Here is a 16,211-nt window from a genome sequence, read left to right as displayed (position 1 = left end):
TGCTCGCTCGTCAGATAGTGGTATGTACAGTGCAGATTAGGGTAGTATGCATTTTGGCCCTCTACCGGGAGGGAACGCCCATCAAGTCCTCTAACTCGTCAATGGTGAGAGTGCTTCGTCGGCGATTGCTAGAACGAGTAGCTGTCTTCTCCGGACGACTACGCTTTCGGGTCTCGCCCTCTTTGCGCGCTTGCTCGGCAGTGCGAGCTTCATCTTCGGCTGCAGCGAGCTTCTGGCGAACATTCATTCGGGGCTCAGTGCCAGTTGTTTGCTTATCACAAATCAGTACTAAACCGTGATATTCGATGCGATTAAACTTACCTGACGAGTGCCAGTGGTTTTTGGATCAGACTTGCGGCGGGAAGACCGGCGAGTGACAGTTTCGGATTTGAGGACCTTGACCTGAAGATTCTCCTCGGTGGCATCGGGACTGGGAATGGCTGGAGAGCCTGCCAGGCCTGGGGTAAATGACACCTTGCGATGGCGTTTGGGCTTGGCAGCCAACGTCGCATTATCGCTACGTTCCTTAAGCGCGCGTTCCGACCTTTCAGGCACTTTGCGGATCTTGGATCGAGTTTTGGGAGGATTGGAGGCCTCAGCCACAGTCGAGTCTTCAGCTTCGCTCATCGGTTCATCCTCCCGGTCTTCAAGAATAGGCGAAATAGTGTGTGCACCTTCTCTGCTCTGCATGCTAACATCCTCGGTCGAGGTAAAGCTCAGATCAAGGTTCATGCCTCGCGTCAACTCTTCCACTTGTATGGAGCCACCACCATCGGCCAGGCGTCGCTGCCATCCATCCATCATGGTGACAGCCTGTCTCCATCGGGTCTCCATTTTTTCCCATCCCTCACGAAGTCTGATGATTTCGTCATCTCTGAGTTCAACTTCCTCTAATGGCACGAATGAGGGGTTGGTAAGCAGGGTTCGCAGGTGGTCAAGCACGGTATGCATGCGGAGGGACAGCTCCTCGCAGGACGTAGGAAGAGAAGTCACGGCGCTTGTCGACTTGCCATGCCCAACACTAGTAGACATGGTCGAAGCCTCCTCTTCATTTCCATCTTCGTTTTCCGGTAGCCCTTGTAGCTCCTTAAGCGTGTCTACCGTGTTTCGCGCTAGCTCGATCAGTGTGTCGTTCTCATCGCTCAAGTTTTGGCAGAGCTCGGTCAAGAACTCTGTTGTTTCCTCCTTGAGATTGTATTGGGGGTCATGGACTCTCTCGCCACCACTTGCACCCAGTCGAGATCGGTCCGCCTGGGGGTTGATGTTGATTGTAGTAACGCTCAACCCCTCGCGTTTACCCCGCTGTCGTTCCGCAAGGTGAGATTTGAGCTTTTGCATTTCAAGGTCGCGTTTGCGCACATCATTGGCGCATTGCGCGCGAACTTGCTGGACAGTGGTCTTCATACGCTGCGACTGTTCTTTGAGACTGCGAATGGTCGTCTCCGCACCGGTCATGTTCGATTTCAATGTGCGCTGCTGGGCTTCGGCGAGAGCGAGGGATCGCGACAGTTCAGATGATTTGGTTTTCAGTTTCCCCTATGCGATAATCTCGATTAGATTTATGGTTTGGTATGGTTTGGCACCTCCGTGCTGCCTCGTGATCAACGTACAATTTCGGTCGTCTGTTCCGATTCAGTTACGCGCAACGCCCGAATGGTTGTCGCGAGACTCTCACGGTGGTCGGCCTCGCGCTACAAGACAGTTAGAAGGATTGCGACACCAAAAGAAGAATAATAGTGACGAACATCTCTCCTCAGCACCAGATCGTTGACCAGGTTGATGATCCGCGCCATGGTGGCTTCTGTGCCTCCCTCTTCATTGTCGGGCTCCGCGAAATCAATGGGGCTCCCGCTCTTCAGGAGACCCCTGGCTAGTAAAATATTGTTGACATAGGTCGACGCAGCCTGCAAGTTGTGCGCCTCCATGGCGATGGTCGATTTGCTTGAAGTGGAGCTGGGGCGAGCTCAAAGCGGAAGAAAGTAAACACTGCAGGAATATATGACTAAGCGGATCACGTGCCATGCCAGGGCGGGCTTCACCAGAATGTCATTTCAATCCTGGTTTGATCTCTTCCAACTTGTTGAAGACTCAAAGACCATCGAGTTTACACTGCTCGACGGTCTGTATGTGAGCAGGCATCATGCGGTCCACCCCGTCGGCCTTGCATTCGCAGGGCCAGAAGCTCTATCAAAAAGGGGACTTCAAGGCGGCCATCTCGGCGTTTACAGAGGTACCCCCAATTTCCATTCTAACCCAATATGGCAGGCTGTTGATCCTTATCTCTAGGCCTTGAAGCAGAAGGATGCCGACTCCGTGGGTATCTTGGACAACCGAGCCGCAACATACTGTAAACTGGAGCAGTATGACCAGGCGCGCCGAGATGCAAAACATATGATTAAACAAGCCAAGGAGGATGAACGGGTAAATAGTCCCGTGCTTGTCGATTCGTCACGACGCCATGTCTCACATTTTACTTACTAGGGTTACTTGCGATGTGCCAAAGTTCTCCTACTTGAAGCTAAACCAGACAAAGCATTGGAGATCTATGCTTATGGTCTCAAAGTGCTTCCAAATGGACACCCTCGTCGCGAGGTACGTTGCATCACGATATATGGGGGCCAATTCTACTTACTGATCTCGCCATAGACGATGGAGCAACTGCACAAGAAGCTCGAAGATCGAATGAACCTGAACAGGAAAGATCCTTTTACAATGCTTCCTCTGGAAATTGCAGCGCTCGTTATCCAGCACTTTTCATTCAAAAATATTGTGTAAGTGGATACCGAATCCTTTGCTTTGCGCTCGAATTTCCTCTAATGGCTTTAAAGGGGTATTCTTCGAGTTTGCAAAAGCTGGGAGCGTTTTTTTGGCAACATGCGCGAGCTCTGGATGAAGATAGATCTGTCTGGGGCTCGCCAAAAGGTGCCATGGACCGCCGTTAGGGCGTACATCCGTCGCTCTCGGGGGTTGCTCACTCATGCGACATTCAAGAACCTCGCCTTGCCGTCGACGCCAAAAAGCATCGAGTTCCTCAGCAGATGTCCGCGTCTAGAGCATCTCGAGCTTTGGGTCAACCACGACTTTAAGGATATCTTCCGAAGGTTTAAGGGCTGCAAGTCCTTGAAAAACTTCATCTTATCGGCAGAGGTTTCCGTGCCACATAGCTGTCTTGAAAAGCTCTTGACCCAATTCCCAAAACTCGAGCGGATTGAACTGTGGAGTGTGAAGCATTCCCCTCTTACTATCGGCGAGGGGAATTGGCCGCAAAGCCTTCCCAACTTGAGGAGCATCACTCTGGCCACCCAGCAAGCGGTGTCGACTGCTCCACCAACCGCTCTCGTTATTCCAAATCTAGATCATGTAGGTCCTACTTTCTTCCCCGGCTATCCATGTCTCAGTGTTGAAAACTGACAACCCGCGAAGAGTCTCACAGATATTCCGAACTACCCAAACCTACAAGAGCTGCGATTGGATTGGGAACCTCCAGTCTATAGACCTTGGTTGTTCTTCCCCCCGGACGATGCAAATGAAGACCCGCCTATTCAATTCCCACCACTCAAGCGCCTCGAACTAAATGGCTTGACGATTGGCAGCAACTTCTGCTCAATTTTACCAACTTCAATTGAATATCTCAGCCTCAAAGGGGGATCCTCAAGGTCAACTGCCAATTTCTTCGACACCCAAAAGCTTGAGAAGCTCAGCACTCTTATGCTGAAAGATGCTGGCTGGGTGAACGTTACTACAGCCACTTTCATGATCTGTGGCACCCAAGCACCTCTCCGAGTCTTGCATATCGACGAATGTTTCAATCTGTCGGACGGATGCTTCATGGAAGTGCTGCGGTATGCAAGCGAACACAACCCGGAAGTTTTCAACTTGACTGAGCTGAGTCTTGTACAAATGCAAGGCTTTGACGATTCTTTCATGAATCGTGTCTGTGTACAGTTTCCAAAACTGAAAGTCTTGAATCTTTCAAAAACCCGGATCACGGGCTGCACTATCCGCGATCTCGCTGATGCGAGATCAAATGAGTCTTCCGAGCTACCAAGCTTGGACCGCCTCTGTGTCCGGGGTTGCGAGAGTGTCTCTTCTGACGCGGTCACCTATGGCCGTGAACGTGGGCTAGACGTTATCACTTGAGCGCTTTTCATCTAATGCGATATGAAACCTCGGCGAATTATGTCGAACCAGTGCAGAGACACCTCCTCACTGCCTACCCCTCTCCGGATAGCCCATCTGTGACTATCTGTGCGCGAAACCCCTATTCAGGATCCGTGAGCTCTTCCCAGCGTTACACCGCCAATTTGAAATCTTCTAGGGATTCTTTTCCCAATTTGGGACACTGGTTCAAACTCGTGATACATGATGGATTTTCTTTTACTAAATTCCGCACCAACACATCTCACAAGCGGGGGAAGGACCGTGCGAACGATGATAGCGACGTTGCCCAATGTTTCTAACCACCCGCTGAAGAGCCCCCACGCGAAAACCCATTGCTTCTCAGTCAGAACAAATCTCGAACACAACCATGAACTCGAGATTCAAGCGACACTCCATTTCCCAAAAGCCTGGCAGCTCAGCAGGCAACCCCCACTTTAGATACCCATTAGTTATACAAGAATGAAACATTTTAAAAGAGATAAAAACCATTCTTATGAATACCATCGGACTAAAACTGCAATTTTATCAACACGCAAACACAAACATAAACCTCCCGTAGCATCTAGGTAGTTGGTCATGAAATCGTGATGCGTATGCAAGGTAGAAAAGAAATCGGCAAAAGCGCAGCGAAAAGAAAACAAGATGCAACTCAATCTCAATCTCAAACTGAATCGGCCATCATTTCAAACCCCGCGCTCCTGGCACCACCTCTCAACCTCCTTAGCCAACTTCTCCCTCTGGTCCCTGACAAGTTCCATCATAGGCTCAACCTGCTTCCGATGCGACGCAATCAAATCCTCACTGCCCTGGATAGCAACAACGCCCTCCTTGGGCGAGAGGTATGTGTCATAGATGGTGACCATGAGATCCATAACGGCGGAAAGCTGGTTAGGAAGCCACTAAAACGAAGAATACTAGTCAGTATCGTTTTCATACCTCATTTTCACCCCGGGGGAGGAAACTCACAGTAACAATCGGACTTCCGCCAGTAGCAGTGGGATGCGGTGTGCGACGAATAATATACTCACGCGCGAACAACCAATGACGCCAGCGGAACGAGCGGACATGGTTAAGAACCTTGAGGAACAAGACAGCCGTCTCTGAGTCCTGTACACAGTAATCCCGGACTCCGATTTCGGTGGACTTTTCGCGAATGTAGGTTAGGAACTCGCGGTGGGGGAGCGGTCTGTAGGCGCGGAATTCGTGGAGGATTTTTGTTAGGGGCGTTTCGGGCATGGGGATTTCGCAGAGATGGTCGAGGAGAGGGATCTATGTGTTGGATCTGAGTGTTAGCGGGTGCCAGAATATATGGTTATATTTTGGAGGAGGAATGAGGAGACGACGTGAATGGATGAATACTCACGATACTATCATTTGCACCGCTCTCTCCGCGGAAGTGGAGGGGTTTGTTATCTTCAACGCCGTCGTAGATCACGCCGTTCGGGAACATGGATTGGTTGGTGATTCCGAAGATGAAGACGCGGAAGGAGAGGTAGTCGGCTGGCTTGGAATTTCCCCACATTGCTAATTTGTCAGGTTAGATTAGGGTATACGAGCAACTGGTGGTTGATTGACTTACTCTCCATAGCAGCCTCGATCTTCTCCATGGTGTTCAGGATGAGGCGGAAGCCATCGTTGACATCCTGTCGAGGACCGTTTTGCTCGAGGTTGTCGACGACCCGAAGAACGCCGTTGATCAGTGAGCCGGTGTACTTGACCATGTCAACGTGGGTCAGAATGAATCCGGCCTCGGAGCTCTTGGGGTCCAGGCCCTTCTCGAAGGCGCGGACTAGACGGAGGTTGGAGTAGTCATCGAGACCCTTTGCAGGGTCGGCCATTGTGTAGTTGAATAGCGCATATGAAGCTGCGTAAGACATGAAAGGAGGTAGATCCAGACTATGATGATGTTAGTTGTGTGTCATGGAAGTGGAAATATATCGTCAAGGATGTTCAAGTCCCGGGGCATGCGGAATTTGAAAAGGAACGCGAAGTAGTTAGAAGATAACTCACATCTGTGCACAGCGGTACATAGGACGGGCAACAGACTTGGGGAGAATATCCCGACCAAGACCATAGCTCTGGTCCGGCAACTTGTTCCAGTTCTCCCAGCATGGCTCAAGGAGGTAGGAGGAGGCGACGAAGGTGTAGTCACGGAAGATGGCAGCAATAGTAAACTTGTCATAAGAACCATCGGCGAGACGTAGCTTCTCGACTTCATCAGTGAGATCGGTCAGCTCTGACTCGACGGCGGGGCCTAGCTCATAGGTTGCAAGCAGACCCGGCTTGCCATCGAGCATGACAACAGGGGCGCGTTCCACCAGAGAGGCAAGAGCCTTGAACGCTTCGGGCAGGGTAGTGGGAGCAGTGGCATAGGGGAGGAAGCCAGTGGATGTGGTGATGGTGAAGGGATCGAGGGACTGGGAAAGGGTAGAAGGGTCCTCATGGACATGAGGGAACTTCTTCAGGGTGGAAGGGGAAGGGAAGGACACTTGAGTTCGAGTCATGATGACGACGACAATAAGTATCAGATAGAATGAAAGAGAAGAAGATAGGTCTTGTGCTTGGGTGTGATGGGCAGGGGGGTATGTTGATGTCTTGGTGAGGCGGAGTGTGGAGGAAGGTTTGAGGTAAAGGCTAAGAAGGAAAGCCAAAGACCAAGTCCGACTAGATATTTTGGGGAAAAAAAGTAAAGGAAAAGAAGTGGGAGAAAATCAGATTTCTGGGAGATGCTTAGAGAAGAGAAAAGGAGCAACCTTGGGCGGGTGCGCAGCGGATTCTTATAACCTCAGAGGCCGGTATCAATTCCGGCCTCATGTCGAACGGCGCAGCAATGGCGTGGATCCGGTTACATAAAACTTCCAAGTGGATTCAAATCGCACGGGCATTTTCAGTCACGCTTATAGAAGTTCAAAATATGACCCCTGGTCATTTTAAGATGTTCCCCCCCTCCTTGAAGGTATTCAGAATATCTATACATCAGCCCTGTCAGGGAGGGCAGAGAAGGGTCACGGGAGGACACTAAGCCTATTTCGGTAGTAGGTCAGTTCGTGTAGTGAGTGCTTTATTGGTGTATGTCAGCACTCAGATTGATCATCAACAATTCTATTGGGTACCGCATTACCTATAATATCGCTTCAATTAAATATATCCGCCTCAGGAGCAAGCTGGTGGTGTGATTTTGCTCACTGCGCCCCTGATGCAGACCCTATACCTGCTCCAATGCCAAGCCAGATGATCCAGATCCCCCGCGCCGATTGGTGGAGATCCCCAATTTTGAGTTTGTTAGCGCTAGGAGGCCGGAATAGAACCGGCCTCCGAATATAACCGGCCATCCCGACTGTATCCGGCCACCATGAAGTAGATAACGGAATATGTTCACAGGCTCACCAGAATGACCTCCACACACAGAAAATAGAAATTGTGACTAGCCACCAGCCCAGAAAGTGAGATGTGTGCATAAATTGTGTGAATCAGTTTTCCAGTGTGTGACTCGGAATTTTCAAGATCTGGCTGGGTGCCTAGGTGATATATGTACACAAGTATTAACTTTCCAAACCCTAGAGGTTCCTTCGAAGATTTCAGGTTTTAGTGACTCGGAACCCGATCTAACTAGTGACGTGTAGAACCAAAACCATATGGATACTATGTACTATGTGGAGGGAATCGCCCCCAGAGCAATATCTAACACTAAATACTAAACTACAATCAAAGGACAAACATGAAACAAAGGCCATGAAGGCCACAAAGCAGCGTGGGATGAGACTGAGCCATAGGACTGAGGCGTCACCGGTGTCAGTACAACGAACGAAATATTTTCACTGTATCTATTTTGATCAATATCCATTTTGGTAGCGGATGGTCTGTATTTTGCTCAAGCTGTAGGAGATGTACTATACTGTGGGATATATTGATGTATTGATTGGCTGAAGTGATTGGGAACAATTTGTGAATCGTTACACGGGAGTGTCTAGCACTATGGAATCTTAGTGGAATCATCTGGCAAGGGCCGTGTGGATCGACCTTTTGGCACTACCCATTTCCTGGTGAGAGTCAACCCAAAGACTCACTCTCTTGGCCCCGAGTAAAGACCTGGTTCCGGTAGCTTGAGCCCATGGCTTCGCCTGGTGAGGATAATTTACCCAGTAGCCAGAACCATGGCGACATCGTCAACCTCAGCACCGTCATGATGAACTATTCACCTCACTCCTATGCCACTCTGAACTTTAGCTTCCACAGCAGTACAGTGGAATATGCGAAGAGCAATGATCGGGTTCAGACATCTCAGCCAGACCGCGAAGACCAGGCGGTGTACACCGCCGAACCTGCACAGAATAAGGCGTCTAATGTGTCCCATTCGACTACACTTATCAGATAAGTGAACAAGATCGACGAGGCCAACGCGGTCGAGGCAGTCAACAAAGCCAATCTCACGACTCAACACGGCGGACTAGGCCAAGCCCTTTTCACCAGGCCCAGTGCCCATGGCCCAGCAGGACCACTTGACCAATAACTATTTGCATGAATCGTCAATACAATTCAAGGTCTACAGTCTACAGCGGTACGCTTGGTTCCACTTGGTACTTCCAGAACACAGAGAATGAAGCAGACACCAACAAAAGGTTCGAAGACGGCAGATGAGACTTTGGCCACGGAGGCGTCTGTGCCTAGCCTATTGAAGAGCTGAAAGTTTGATGAGATCTCAAGTCGGAGGCATAACCTTTCTGGAGCTTGTGATTCTATTTCATTCGATTCCCATTTCAACTGCTTTCAATTGGGGTCAGATTTGCAGTAGAGGAAATAGATTCATCTAGCTGGGATCAAAAGGATAATCTAATCTACACTTTTATCGCGCTCCTGCCGGCAGGAAGTATGGAGAGTCCAAGGGATGGACGACTCATAAACACTAGAATTATGGGAAGAGATGGAGAGCCGCGGACATCCATCCAGATCACTACTTTGCTACCACTCCCCCTCCTAGATACTTAGTCATTGGGATAAATTGACCACGTTTATAGTTCTGAGCCTCTTTTAGTGTCACCCTGGCTGAAATACCGGGTCTTTTGCGGGTATTGAGTGCGGAGTGCTGCCTGGCCCCGGTCCAGGCCCGGCGTTGGCGTCGGACTTTGTGCTGTTTGCATGGCGAGCTTCTGTCTTTCGTGCGTTCACATCTTCTTTCTTATTCTCCCTTCTTCATCCTCTTGTCTATCATTACCATACAATAGTTCTTTCCTCCAGCCTTCCTACGAACTCTGTCACAAAGCTTCACGACCAGTCAGCTATCCAACGTTCTGACATCAAAGCCATCATCCGGTGAGTTTCAAGCCATCGAATCCTTTTTAGTTAATTTGATAGCTAACCCGGAACGTAGAAATGATGGAGGGTGATCGGGAGGATCAAACTCATGGCCACATTTCTTACCATAACAGTCAAATCAACATTGCCCTGGCCACCAGCAACACGATGTCCGAGTGCAATTTCGTCTTCAACCATGAACTTACGGGAGCTTCTCCCACCGTGAATGATCAGGCCCAGTCGACTCGAGGAACCAATAAGGATGGTGCTGTACCGACGGCTCAGACTTACCAGACTCCAAAGAGTGGCGAGTTTAACACAAAGAAGTCCAACACCAAGGAGTCCAAGCCGGTGGGCTTCGCCCTATCAAGCATACAAAACACACCTAAAGTGGTGATTCCTGGCCTGACCCTCCTTCAAAATTCGGAGAGACGATCCCATTCAGGTAAGTTCAATCTCCGATCCCATCCATGCGCTATTTGGTAACGTATCCATTAACAAAAAGTGTAGAGGGACCCTGGGGCGGACAGGCCGCATCCCGACCTGCCATGATCCAGAACGACGCCCAAACCTGGGAAGATCTTCCCGAAACCGAAGCCTCGCAGAATACTCTGAAAAGGGTGAAAGTATTTACAGTTCCGCGACCCCGAAGTGACTGATAGGTTGACTGATGAGACCCTTGAAGGCAGCTCCAGTCATGCCGGGGAGCTGCCCCAGTTCCGAGGACGCAGCATCGCCCCCTTTTTTTAGTATGTTTCATTCAATTCCCTCACTTTACAACAATACAAATAATACAAATGCTAATGAAGCCTTTGAAGTCAATAATTGATATGCTGCAGGTGGACCTGGCTACTGTCCAGCAGCTCAAGAGAGATCAGCACCGTCGGTCACGCCGTGACGCTTGATGGCATCTACGAGAGGTGGAAATAACTGTACGGATATTCGCGATGTCTCCATTTCTTCGACTGATCGGCTCGGTTCGAACTGTGATAATATCTACTCTACCATCTGCACTCTACGTTGCAATAGTCCTTCTCTCCTATTGTGCTTAATAGTCAAATAAACCAAGTGTTTCTTCCGGGCCCCAAGCGCGAAATTACTCGTGATCCCGGTAAAAGTTTGAACATGACCATTATATGGCGTAGATAGCTTGGAGATGGTACTTATCAACAGATAGTGGGGTAATTAAGTAGCTGTGGACTGTGTTGACGAGGAGTGGCGGCTGGGTGGGAGTGGCGGTTTTTAGGAGTAGCAAAATATTTTAGTTCATACAACTTAAAATCCTACGCCGGCCGGGTATATACTTCGGTACCCTGCATGATAGGTATCAAAAGTTAATATACTAGTTCAATGAGTTCGTCAAAAGGGTGGCAGAGACCTGGCGTAATAGGCTGGCTCAAATTTATAGAGCCAATGCAGGCAATTTTGGGATACTCCACCTTAGTAGTTTTCTCCGGTCCTGGCGCAGCTAGATCTTCTTTCCTGCCATTCATACCTTTCCATCTCGCACCTTCCATCAACTTGCATCCTCCCTGCTACACCCCTTTGGTTTCGTCTTCTTACCTATCCACCCGCCAGCCTCCATCACCACCTTCGATCAACATCCATTCAGCTTCCAGGAGGCACAAAGGGCACCACTCGGTGAGATCCACACCATCTGACATTTCGATTAATGCTAAGAGCTAATGTCGCGCCCAGGAATCATGGCATCCCCACACAAAGAGGATGCATATGGCCGGCTCGTGAATAACCAAGAAGTTCAAAACAGCGGCGTTTTTACGACCAATAATACGACTTCTCCGAACAACACCATTACCACGAACAACACCATTACCATGATCAACATCACAAGTGGAGCTACAGGACAGGGATATCCTGTGAATGTCCATGATCAGACTATGCCTGCCGACTTGAATGAGACCAATGACGATCCGGTCCCGATGGATGTGCCAGAACAGAATGGCAACCCAAATATCGAGGAGTTCGGCCCGGACGGATCAGGCCTGTCCCTACCGAGATTGTCAAGTGTACCTAGGGAGCTTTTTTATGGCCGCCCGGGCCGTCTTGGGATTATTCAAGGGGCTCTTACAGGTATACTTGATCTCTGATCCTTTCCGTACGATACTTGATAGTATATTTGCTGACAACATATTCAGCGGAGTTCCGAATCGCAGATCCAGCGCGAGACACCTTGGTCAAAGAGGAAAAGTACCGCGAAAACTCCCCCAATCCCGAGCCCTTGGCTTCTCGACCCGTGAAGGGAGCTCTAGGCATGAACAGCTTGCGCCGCTCGGAGCCGATGTCTGCTATGGTAAGCTTGATTTCATTGCATTCCCCATCAACAAACCAAACCACGCACGCACTAATGAAATCTTTGAAGACTGTCGATGAGCTTATGGCCCTCGGAGCAGCCACGCCTGACCCATTCGAAAGGGAACGAAGCGATAAAGATACATGATTGAGATAATGGCCGGCGGGGATAAATTTGTGGGGATTTGTATGTTCAATCCATGTCCTGTTCGATTTACATTTTCCCTCGATTTGAGTAATAACGGCAATGTAATATCAATTGTGCTCGCAACCTAATGGTGCTCCGTCGCCGCAATCAACCCAGTGTTCCTGCCAGCACAGCAGAGTCCCAAAATTACTTGTGCTCCCTATTCGAAGATCGAAAGAGACTTTTGTATGGTGTAAATGAAATGAGAATATGCTATATGACCAGGAATGGATACGGGCACGAAGCCCGTAGATAGCGATGATGCCAGGAACTTGAATGGTAGATAGTCAGTATCAACGTCGTAACCAATGTTCTACTAGTTAATACCGGGCATTCTACGCGGGTATATACGAACTACTCAGTACTAGTACTGTACCCTGACTCAGAGTCCTTGAGATGGAGCAAATAGTATAGTGGAATAATATCTCGGATAAATTAGGAGAGCCATGGTGTATAGTATTAGTGAAGTCCCAATTCATATCGGAAATACTAGTAGTGATTTTGGGATGCCGGGCTGGTAGTAGTATAGAGGATTGTACCGCTCCCCGGACCCGGTGTTGGGGCTCGGAGCCGGCCTCGTCGGGCTTCGTTCTTGTGGACCTTCCATCTTGCATTTGCTATCCAGTCAATCTTCCTCCTTCTCCTCCTTTTTCTCCTCGCCTTCTTTCATTTTCTCTCTTTCGACTCATACATTCGTGAGGTTGGTCGGCTTGCTTTGAAAGTTAGTTCAGGCCATAATTATCATTAATCGCGGCAGTTAATGCTGCCCTAGCCATCTCCAAGCACCCAGCCATTGGGTCTCTCGTCAAATCTATCCCGAGGCGAGCCCCAGTCCAGACGGAGCTGAAAGTCTCCAATGACAAGAAGAATATTACCACCAAAGAAACCGAGAAACAAACCAGCTTCAAAGATCGAAGATAAGGTAATCTTGAGTGAATACGTCAGCAGGGATACAAGTAACACGGGCAGTGACCGGGCGTCCGAAGTCCTTCCGGGGTTCATGGACTAATATATTCTGTTCAACAAGGAGCAGCTCCATTCCACAAGAGGAGGCCCGTCACTGGTATGGTACAGCGAGTGCCATGGAAACGGATTTCCGTAGGCCAGATGACCGTCTCTGACTGGGGGGGGCTTTGGAGTTCCAAAGAAAACAGCCCTTTTCCGGTATGTCTGAACTCTGAGTACATCCACGCAAGATGTGATATTGCATCTACTGGCAGGGGGTTTAGAGAAATCTGGGATGGTCCTAATTCAAAGGGCCTACTATAAGAGGACCTATTCCGATATCTGTCTAATGGCGGGGCTGATTAGGACCCTCTATTGAACTCGAGGTTTGTTCCATATCCTGATTCGCAGATCAAATCATCGATTGGCTGACAAAACTATTCCACACAGTTCGATCAAGCTCGACGCAAACTGAGGTCCGAAGGCGTGGTAGGCAATATGTTTGGTGTGATGATATCCCCGAACTAGCAGTGGTTATTTGATCTTACTGAGACCGAGAGCAGCCTAGAACCTGGCGAGGCCAGAAGGATCTCTACGCCTAGTCTACAGCGTCATCAATCTTACGTCTTCGGAGAGCCTGAACCGGAGAATGATATCTAGGCAGCGTAATCCGCATGTCTTGTCATCGTCATTTTCTCAGCTGCCTAGCGTTAACATGCTTGCTGTAATCATTGGGCTCTTTAGGTTCTTGTAGATATGCTCCCAGGTATACTTCCGGATATACTTTGGAGTACCCCAATGTCTCCACTTTTAAGCTCGGCTGGCGCAGCCTCGGCTCAACCTCGGCTCATCGTCTTCTCCGCATCGCATGCGCGCGCCAATCTTCCATGCTTGAAAACGAACCCCCAAACCACAATTTTCCTTGAATTCGGAGATTGAAGAGCCTCTCAATCAGAGCAACAGAAAATCATCAATTTTATCCAAGAGTGCGCCCACAACTTCGCCCACAACCCCACAGCACAATGTCTGAGCCCGCAAAACCCTTCAACGGCTGGGTTGCCCATGACGCCACAAACCCCTTAGAATTTGGAACTTTCACGCCGAAACCATTCACAGAGACAGATGTCGAAATCCGCGTCACACACTGCGGCATCTGCGGCACAGACGTACACACTCTTCGCTCAGGCTGGGCCCCAACCGACTACCCCTGCGTCGTGGGCCACGAGATTATCGGCATAGTCGAGAGAGTTGGCTCCGGTGTACCGACACTCAAATCATCAACTGTATCCCGCGAAATTCGAATCGGTGACCGTGTCGGCGTTGGGGCTCAGAGCGGCTCTTGCCTCAAAGCGGACTGTGAAGCTTGCGCTGATGGAGAGGAGAGTTACTGTACCCGGATGACGGGTACTTATAATGGACGATACGGCGACAAGAGCAAATCCTACGGCGGATTCGCAGAGAAATGGCGCGGCCCTGCGCATTTCGTTTTCAAGATCCCCGATGCATTGCCCTCAGCTGAGGCTGCGCCTTTACTTTGCGGCGGTGTGACTGTTTTCGCCCCCTTGAAGAAATACGGCGTTGGCCCCGGCAAGAAAGTTGGTATTGTGGGCATAGGAGGACTAGGACATATCGGTATTATGTTTGCGAAGGCACTTGGCGCTGATCAGGTCGTTGCTATTTCGCGGTCTTCGAGTAAGAAGGCCGATGCGATGCAGGGTCTTGGCGCGGACTCGTTTATCGCGACCGGTGAGGAGAAGGGATGGGCGAAGAAATATTCACGGACTCTGGATGTGATTATTTCCACTGTCTCTGGTCCCGATATGCCCCTGGGTCTGTATCTGCGGTTACTGAAGCGGGATGGTGTTTTTGTGCAGGTTGGTGCACCAGAGGAGCCGTTGCCGGCTCTGGCAGCTTTCTCGCTCATTCAGAAGGGGGTTAAGGTCACTGGCTCGAATATTGGGTCCCCCGAAGATATTCGGCAGATGTTGAGCCTGGCAGCGGAGAAGAGGGTTTTGCCTTGGATCCAGAAGAGAGATATGCGCGATGTTAATGCTGCGCTGGTTGATATGCATGACGGCAAGGCGAGATATCGGTACGTGTTGCAGAATGGGGGGAAGGAAGCTAAGTTGTAGATACTATGCAGATTGATGAGTGCGTACCTTGATGGTCGGGGACCTTGATAGAATACAAATTCGGAGTCTAGTGTTTATTCTCGAGCCGGGACACCCCAGCCGACCTCGGCATAGCATTAAAATCAAAAGCTTCACCCGCTGGCCCTGTTGATGTCCCACAATCCATACCATCACGGCATCCACAATTCTTTTATTGGAGACCCTCAAATATCTCCTAAGGGCAGAAAGATCATTTATATCCCAAATGGCATTGATAGCCTTCAATTCTTGCCCATCGCTCAGATTTGGGAAATCGATAACCCCCGCCGAGTTTCAAGCTTTGAAATTCCGACCAAGCTCTGTAAAGGGCCTATTATAGAGTTGTCATCAAATGAGGAGTTTTACTGTATATGGTGTCAAGGACGAACCGATATTTAAATAGGAAACTTCCCTAAGAGTCAAATCCAGCTCCAAACCTTTGAAAACCATGTCAATATGGTGAGATTTACACCTGATAGCAACCAGGTCTACATTTGCATGGAAATCCAACTGCCAGAAGTTCAAATCAAAAATTATATCTGGGACATTCAACAGGACGATCTCAAAGAGCTTGCCCGTGGAGGTTACAGTGTGTCCCGAAACTGTTGCCACCACTTTCACTCTTAATCTCTTTTTCGATCTCGATTAGCTAAGCAGAGTAATCTAGTTATATTACGAATAGCTTCGGATTATTGGTCTTCCTGTGTATTCAAAGAATACAAGATCATACGTATCACACTCAAATTAGAAGACGACGCTTTGGTTTTATTACTGCATTGACGACCCCTCAGTAATTAGAAGCTTCTACGTAATGCAAACAAAGCAAATGATTGAGCCAGAGCCGACTCGCGACACCGACTCTAGGTTATGATAGCAAACTTCACCCCTAGTTATGCATTCCGCCCTTCACCTAATTACCACTCCTAGGATGCTCCGTAACCCCAGGTTCGCCTCAGCAATAAATAACAATCTTTTTCAAATCTCTGAGTGAGAAGCAAATAGATTGGAAGATGGTTTTCACCAAGCTTCATCCGGTATGAAAAATTGACTGGAAAGTAAAGGGGAACAGCCGATTCAGGTGGGAGAACACGATAAGGAATGTGGCTCTAGCTCCAAGTGCTCATTAGCCTTCATTTCTGCGGGATAAATTGGAGAAATTCCTTCAA

The 16,211-nt window shown here is 49.2% G+C and overlaps 7 protein-coding genes across 7 annotated transcripts; 5 read left to right on the top strand and 2 right to left on the bottom strand.

The window, feature by feature from the left end:
* Positions 1-61: 61 nt before the first annotated feature.
* Positions 62-1,925, bottom strand: N7481_007207 (uncharacterized protein; the record flags this gene model as incomplete). Its single annotated transcript, XM_057266426.1, has 4 exons — positions 62-271; positions 322-1,536; positions 1,611-1,691; positions 1,746-1,925. The coding sequence occupies 4 exons, from the start codon at positions 1,923-1,925 to the stop codon at positions 62-64; spliced, it is 1,686 nt and encodes a 561-aa protein (XP_057120627.1).
* A 215-nt stretch (positions 1,926-2,140) lies between these two features.
* N7481_007206 (Leucine Rich Repeat domain protein) lies at positions 2,141-4,140 on the top strand (the record flags this gene model as incomplete). Its single annotated transcript, XM_057266425.1, has 6 exons — positions 2,141-2,230; positions 2,287-2,421; positions 2,482-2,592; positions 2,647-2,771; positions 2,829-3,360; positions 3,424-4,140. The coding sequence occupies 6 exons, from the start codon at positions 2,141-2,143 to the stop codon at positions 4,138-4,140; spliced, it is 1,710 nt and encodes a 569-aa protein (XP_057120626.1).
* Positions 4,141-4,844: 704 nt separating this feature from the next.
* Positions 4,845-6,665, bottom strand: N7481_007205 (indoleamine 2,3-dioxygenase family protein; the record flags this gene model as incomplete). The annotated part of the gene is made up of 5 exons (XM_057266424.1): positions 4,845-5,060; positions 5,128-5,430; positions 5,525-5,685; positions 5,741-6,057; positions 6,172-6,665. The coding sequence occupies 5 exons, from the start codon at positions 6,663-6,665 to the stop codon at positions 4,845-4,847; spliced, it is 1,491 nt and encodes a 496-aa protein (XP_057120625.1).
* A 1,607-nt stretch (positions 6,666-8,272) lies between these two features.
* Positions 8,273-8,536, top strand: N7481_007204 (uncharacterized protein; the record flags this gene model as incomplete). The annotated part of the gene is made up of 1 exon (XM_057266423.1): positions 8,273-8,536. One exon carries the CDS (start codon positions 8,273-8,275, stop codon positions 8,534-8,536), a length of 264 nt encoding a protein of 87 aa, XP_057120624.1.
* Positions 8,537-9,531: 995 nt separating this feature from the next.
* N7481_007203 (uncharacterized protein) lies at positions 9,532-10,112 on the top strand (the record flags this gene model as incomplete). Its single annotated transcript, XM_057266422.1, has 2 exons — positions 9,532-9,898; positions 9,964-10,112. 2 exons carry the CDS (start codon positions 9,532-9,534, stop codon positions 10,110-10,112), a joined length of 516 nt encoding a protein of 171 aa, XP_057120623.1.
* Positions 10,113-11,156: 1,044 nt separating this feature from the next.
* N7481_007202 (uncharacterized protein) lies at positions 11,157-11,911 on the top strand (the record flags this gene model as incomplete). Its single annotated transcript, XM_057266421.1, has 3 exons — positions 11,157-11,544; positions 11,610-11,764; positions 11,834-11,911. 3 exons carry the CDS (start codon positions 11,157-11,159, stop codon positions 11,909-11,911), a joined length of 621 nt encoding a protein of 206 aa, XP_057120622.1.
* Positions 11,912-13,917: 2,006 nt separating this feature from the next.
* On the top strand, positions 13,918-15,027 carry N7481_007201 (NAD(P)-dependent alcohol dehydrogenase; the record flags this gene model as incomplete). The annotated part of the gene is made up of 1 exon (XM_057266420.1): positions 13,918-15,027. The coding sequence occupies one exon, from the start codon at positions 13,918-13,920 to the stop codon at positions 15,025-15,027; it is 1,110 nt and encodes a 369-aa protein (XP_057120621.1).
* Positions 15,028-16,211: the final 1,184 nt, after the last annotated feature.

Source organism: Penicillium waksmanii (genome assembly GCF_028829765.1).
Source record: "Penicillium waksmanii strain IBT 27052 chromosome Unknown utg000007l:1.0-4314555.0:1.0-4317578.0, whole genome shotgun sequence".
Lineage (NCBI taxonomy): Eukaryota > Fungi > Ascomycota > Eurotiomycetes > Eurotiales > Aspergillaceae > Penicillium > Penicillium waksmanii.
This window is presented reverse-complemented; position numbering and strand designations above follow the sequence as displayed.